General features: G+C 69.9%; 1 protein-coding gene across 1 annotated transcript; it reads right to left on the bottom strand.

Annotated features, from left to right (window-relative positions):
- Window positions 1–931: 931 nt before the first annotated feature.
- Window positions 932–4,385, bottom strand: IL23A (interleukin 23 subunit alpha; the record flags this gene model as incomplete). Its single annotated transcript, XM_039716561.1, has 3 exons — window positions 3,851–4,385; window positions 2,529–2,627; window positions 932–1,145 (listed from the first exon to the last, which is right to left on the bottom strand). Coding segments are annotated over exons 1-3 (508 nt in total), but the record flags the coding sequence as incomplete, so codon positions are not given.
- Window positions 4,386–6,592: the final 2,207 nt, after the last annotated feature.

The following is a 6,592-nucleotide window of genomic DNA, read 5'->3' as shown; positions in this document are numbered from 1 at the left end:
GCGAGGGACATTTGGGACACTGAGGGACATTGAGGGACACCGGGGGACACTGAGGGACCTTCAGGGACAGTGGGGGACATTTGGGGACACTGAGAGACATTGAGGGACCCTCATGGACACCGGGGAACACCGAGGGACACCGAGGGACACTGGGGGACATTGAGGGACACTGAGACATACCAAAGGACACTGAGGGACACCGAGGGACAATAAGGGACAGTATGGGACAATGAGGGTCATTGAGAGACATGGGGGGACACTGAGGGACACCAAAGGACACTGAGGGACCCACTGGGGGACATTCAGGGACACTGGGGGACACCAGGGGACACTGAGAGATACCAGGGGACACTGAGGGACCTTCAGGGACCCTGGGGGACATTTGGAGACACTGAGGGGACACTGAGGAACACCGGGGGACATCGGGGGACACTGAGGAACAATGAGGGACCCTGAGGGACAATGAGGGACATTGAGGGACACTGGGGGACAGGGTGGGACACTGAGGGACCCTCAGGGACATTGAGGGACACCGGGGGGGCACTGAGGGACACCAGGGGACACCGAGGGACAATGAGGGACACTGTGGGACATTGAGGGACACTGGGGGACACTGAGAGATACCGGGGGACACCGAGGGACCTCCAGGGACTCTGGGGGACATTTGGGGACACAGAGGCACTGAGGGATCCTCAGGGACACTGGGGGACACCGAGTGACAATGAGGGACACTGTGGGACATTGAGGGACATTGAGGGACACCGAGGGACACCGGGAGACACCGAGGGACCCAGAGGGAACCTCAGGGACACTAGGGGACATTTGGGAACACAGAGACATTGAGGGACCCTCAGGAACACTGAGGGACAACGAGTGACAATGAGGGACACTGTGGGACATTGAGGGACACCGGGGGACACCGAGGGACAACGAGTGACAATGAGGGACACTGTGGGACCCTGAGGGACACCGGGGGACACCGGGGGAGGCCCCGGCCGCCCCGCAGCCCCGGCGCTCACCGGGACGTGGCGCAGCAGCCGCTCCAGGGCGCTCTGCAGCTGCGGCTGCGGCCGCTCGCGGAAGATGTCGGAGCCCAGCAGGTCCCGGTAGTGCTGCAGCGCCTGCCGGACCCGCTGCAGGCAGCGCTGCGGGCGCGGGGGTCAGCGGGGGGGCGGGACCCCGCCGGGACCCCCCGACCCCCGAGGGCATCCCTGGGACCCCGCCGGGGGCTCCAAAGGCATCCCCGGGACCCCCAGAATCCCTGAGACCTCCTAGGGCATCCCTGGGACCCCGCCGGGGGCTCCAAATGCATCCCCGGGACCCCCGGGACCCCCAGAATCCCTGAGACCCCTCTGGGAGCTCCAAATGCATCCCCGGGACCCCCGGGACCCCCAGAATCCCTGAGACCCTCTAGGGCATCCCTGAGACCCCGCCGGGGGCTCCAAATGCATCCCCGGGACCCCCGGGACCCTCAGAATCCCTGAGACTCCTCTGGGGGCTCCAAACGCCTCCTTGGGACCCCCGGGACCCCCAAGTTCATCCTAAGCATCCCTGGGACCCCCGCGACCCCCGAGGGCATCCCTGAGACCCCTCCGGGGGCTCCAAATGCATCCCCGGGACCCCCAGAATCCCTGAGACCCTCTAGGGCATCCCTGAGACCCCGCCGGGGGCTCCAAATGCATCCCCGGGACCCCCGGGACCCTCAGGACCCCCGAAGGCATCCCTGAGACCCCTCCGGGAGCTCCAAACGCGTCCTTGGCACCCCCGGGACGCCCAAGTTCATCCTCAGCATCCCTGAGACCCTCAGACATCCCCCGGGACCCCCAGAATCCTCGAGACCCCTCTGGGAGCTCCAAACGCATCCTTGGGACCCCCAAGACCCCCGAAGGCATCCCCAGGGCCCCCAAGTGCATCCCTGGGACCCCTCCGGGACCCCCAAGTTCATCCTAAGCATCCCTGGGACCCCCGCGACCCCCGAGAGCATCCCTGAGACCCCTCCGGGGGCTCCAAACGCATCCTTGGGACCCCCAAGACCCCCGAAGGCATCCCCAGGGCCCCCAAGTGCATCCCTGGGACCCCTCCGGGACCCCCAAGTTCATCCTAAGCATCCCTGAGACCCCCAGACATCCCCAGGACCCCCAGGATCCCCGAGACCCCTCTGGGAGCTCCAAACTCATCCTTGGGACCCCCGGGACCCCCAGGACCCCCAAGTTCATTCTCGGTATCCCTGGGACCCCCAGACAGCCTCAGGACCCCCCAGACGAAACCCAGAGCATCCCTGGGACCCCTCTGGGACCCTCAGGTTCATCCTCAGCCTTTCTGGGACCCCCAGACGTCTTTGGGACCCCCCAGACGAACCCCAGAGCATCCCCTGGGACCCCCCGGACACCCCTGGGACCCCCGAGTGCCTCCCCAGGACCCCCAGACACCCCCGGGACCCCTCTGGGACCCTTCAGGGACCCCCAGGTTCATCCCCAGCACCCCCGGGGTCCCCCCGGGCCCCCCCGAGCCCCCGGGCCCCCCGGTACCGTGTGGTTGCTCTCCAGGCTCAGGGGGTCGCAGGCGTCGCTGCAGCGGATCCGGGGGGGCCAATTTTGGGGTTCGTCCTCGAGCAGCTGCAGCCCCTCCTGCAGCAGAGAGCGGGGCCGCGCCCCCGTGTCCGGTACCGCGGGGGGGCAGCGAGAACCGGGGGCACCGAGCACCGGGGACACCGAGCACCGAGCATCCCCGGGGGGCACCGAGCACCGGGGGCACCGAGCATCCCCGGGGGACACCGAACCCCCCCGGGCCCACCCCCGCCGCGATGCCCCCGCGTCTCCCGGTGCCTCCCGAGCTCCCCGGTGCCCCCCGGTGGAGCCCCCCGGTACTCTGGCTGAGCCCCCCGGTGCCTCCCGAACCCCTCGGTGCTTCCCGAGCTCCAGCTCCCCCCGGCCGAGCCTCCCGGTGCTCTGGCTGAGACTCCCGGTGTTTCCCGAGCCCCCCGGTGCCTCCCGAGACCCCCGATGCTTCTCGAGCCCCCCGGTGCTTCCTAAGCTCCCCGGTAGCCCGGTTGAGCTCCCGGTCTCCCTGGCGGACCCGCCCGGTCTTCTGGCTGAGCCCCCGGTTCTTCCCGAGCTTCTCGGTGTCCCCGGCGGAGCCCCCGGTGCCTCCCGAACCTCCCGGTGCTTCCCGAGCCCCCCGCTCTCCCTAGCCGAGCCTCCCGGTACTCTGGCTGAGCTCCCCGGTGCTTCCCGAGCTCCCCGGTGCTTCCCGAGCTCCAGCTCCCCCCCTGAGCTTCCCGAGCTCCCCGGTACCCCCGGCCGAGCCCCCGGTACTCTGGCTGAGACCCCCGGCTCCTCCTGAGCCCCCCGGTGTTTCTCGAGCCCCCCGGTGCTTCCCGAGCTCCCCGGTACCCCGGTTGAGCTCCCGCTGCCCCCGGCCGAGCTCCGGTACTCTGGCTGAGCCCCCGGTTCTTCCCGAGTTCCCCGGTGCCCCGCCGAGCCTCCGGTGCTTCCCGAGCTGCTCGATGTCCCTGGCGGAGCCCCCGGTGCCTCCCGAACCTCCCGGTGCTTCTCGAGCCCCCCTCTACCCCCGGCCGAGCCCCGGTATTCTGGCTGAGCCCCCCGGTGCTTCCCGAGCTCCCCGGTACCCCGGTTGAGCTCTCGCTGCCCCCGGCGGAGCTCCCCGGTACTCTGGCTGAGCCCCCCGGTGCTTCCCGAGCTCCCCGGTACTCCGGCTGAGCTCTCGCTGTCCCCGGAGGAGCTCCCCGGTACTCTGGCTGAGCCCCGCCGTGTTTCCCGTCCCCCGGTGCCTCCCGAGCCCCCCGGTGCCTCCCGAGCCCCCCGGTGCCTCCCGAGCCCCCCGCACTCACCAGCACCGGGTGCGGCTCCCTGACCGTCCCCAGCAGCCGCGAGAGCTCCCGGGACAGGACCCTGCAGGCGGCCCAGTCCGGTACCGGTACCGCTGTCTGTCCCGGTGCCTGTCCCGGTGCCGGTGCCGGGGCGGCGGGAGGCGGCGGCAGCAGAGCCAGCAGCAGGCAGAGGCGGAGGCGGCGGAGCGGAGCCATCGCTGCCCGGTCTGTGCCGCCACCGGCGCCGCCACCGGGCTCTTATGGGGCGGCGGCAGGTGGGGAATCCCGGGGCAGGTGCTCCCGCCCCGCCGAAAGCAGAACCGATACCGGGCCGGGGTCCCCGCGCTGCGCCCCGCCGCACCGGGACGGGACGGGACGGGCAGGAAAACCCGGGGCAGTTCCTGGCGGCACGGGAGGCACCGGGACCGGCACCGGGACCGGCACCGGGACCGACACCGGGGCAATCCCTCGGTTCACCGCTCCCCGGTGCCGCCGTGTCCGAGCCGGTGTTCCCGGTTGTCCTCTCGGTTTCCCGGTTGTCCCCGATATTCCCGGTATTCCCTGTTGTCCCCGATATTCCCGGTGTTCCCGGTGTCCCCGGTTGTCCCCGATATTCCCGGTATTCCCGGTTGTCCCCGATATTCCCGATATTCCCGGTGTTCCCGGTTGTCCCCGATATTCCCGGTATTCCCGGTGTTCCCTGTTGTCCCCGATATTCCCGGTATTCCCGGTATTCCCGGTGTTCCTGGTGTCCCCGGTTGTCCCCGGTATTCCCGGTGTTCCCTGTTGTCTCCGGTATTCCCGGTATTCCCGGTGTTCCCGGTTGTCCCCGGGGACCGGCACCGGGACTGACACCGGGGCAATCCCTCGGTTCACCGCTCCCCGGTGCCGCCGTGTCCGAGCCGGTGTTCCCGGTTGTCCTCTCGGTCCGGCACCGGGACCGAATATTCCCGGTATTCCCGGTATTCCCGGTTAGTCCCCGGTATTCCCGGTGTTCCTGGTGTCCCCGGTTGTCCCGGTTGTCCCCCGTATTCCCGATATTCCCGGTATTCCCGGTATTCCCGGTTAGTCCCCGGTATTCCCGGTGTTCCTGGTGTCCCCGATATTCCCGGTTGTCCCGGTTGTCCCCGATATTCTCGGTATTCCCGGTGTTCCCGGTTGTCCCGGTTAGTCCCCGGTATTCCCGGTGTTCCCGGTTGTCCCCGGTATTCCCGGTGTTCCCTGTTGTCTCCGGTATTCCCGGTATTCCCGGTGTTCCCGGTTGTCCCGGTTAGTCCCCGGTATTCCCGGTATTCCCGATATTCCCGGTATTCCCTGTTGTCTCCGGTGTTCCCGGTGTTCCCGGTATTCCCGGTGTTCCCGGTTGTCCCGGGCCGTGCTGCCGCAATCTTGGCGGCTCCGGCGCTTCCCGCTCCGCCCGCCGGGGCTGCCCCCGGTTTTCCCCGGCACCGGGCGCGCCGCGGGCACCGGGGATGGGCCGGGCACGGGGGGAGCGGGCGGGGACAGCGGGGGACACTGAGAGACACCAAAGGACACCGAGGGACATTTGGGACCCCATGGGACACTGAGGACATTTGGGACACCGGGGGACAATGAGGGACACCGGGGGACACGGTGAGATACCAAGGGACAGCGCGGGACACTTGGGGACACTTGGGGACATCTGGGGACACTTGGGGACATTTGGGGACACTCGGGATGCCGTGTGACCCCCAGGGGACATTGTGAGACCGCCGTGCACGCTGTGTAGGAATGCCAAGGGACACTTGGGGACACTTGGGGACCCCGAGGGGTGCCAGGCATGTCCCAAATGTCCCCGCGCTGCTCCGTGACACCCCGCAGGATCTCGTAGGTGACCGGGGACGCTGCGTGACACCCGTGGGACCCCACAGGCCGCAGCCGCCGCTCGGCTCGGCAGCGCTCGGGTCTCCGAGAGGCTCCGAGAGGCTCCGAGAGGCTCCGAGAGGTTCCGAGAGGCCCCCGGTGCCCCCGGTGCTCCCGGTGCTCCCGGGGCTCAAACCGGGGCTCCCCCGCCGCGAACCAGCGGATTGCAGCCTTTTTGTCCCGTGCGGCGCCCCGTCCCTCCTCTCCCCTTAGTCCCGCCTCCCCCCAGCGCTGATTGGTCGGCGCCCGGCGCTCTGCGCTTCCATTGGCCGGCGGCGCGGGGCGGGCCCGGCGCACCGGGCAGGGGGCGCGGTTGCCGTAGCGACGGCGGGAGCGGCCCCGGGCGGCTCTGCCCGCGGAGCCTCGGTAACGGCGCGCGGCGCGGTGGCGGCTCCGGTGCTCGGTGGGAGCGGCCGCTCGGGCCGGGCCCTCCGTGCCCCGCCCCGGGACTGCGGCCGCTGATAGCGGCGGTGCGGGACGGTGTGGGCTGGCGGTGATAAAGGCGGCGGGTGCGGAGCTGGCCCGGAGCCCCGGGGAGGGCGCGGGGCGGGGCCCGGTTCGGCTCCCCGGGAGGCCCCGGTGTCCCGGGACACTGCCCGGTACCCCCGGGAGGCTGCCTGGCATCTTGGGCTGCTGCCCGGTTCGCCCGGATGCTGCCCGGTGCCCAGGGACCCCTGCCCGGTGCTCCGGGACCCCTGCCGGTGCCCAGGGAATGTGCCCGGTGCTCCCGTTAATCCCGGCTGCCGTTCCCGCCCCTCACTCCCGGTGATCCCCGCTCCCGTTCCAGCTCCTCACCCCGCTAATCCCGTTGTCATTCCCGCCCCTCACTCCCGGTAATCCCGCCGCCGTTCCCCTCCCGTCCCCACCCCCCGCCCCTCA

This window comes from Passer montanus, unplaced genomic scaffold (assembly GCF_014805655.1).
Source record: "Passer montanus isolate IOZ18808 unplaced genomic scaffold, ASM1480565v1 scaffold359, whole genome shotgun sequence".
Taxonomy (NCBI): Eukaryota; Metazoa; Chordata; class Aves; order Passeriformes; family Passeridae; genus Passer; species Passer montanus.
The sequence above is the reverse complement of the archived record's forward strand: the minus strand, read 5'-3'. Positions and strand labels throughout refer to the sequence as shown.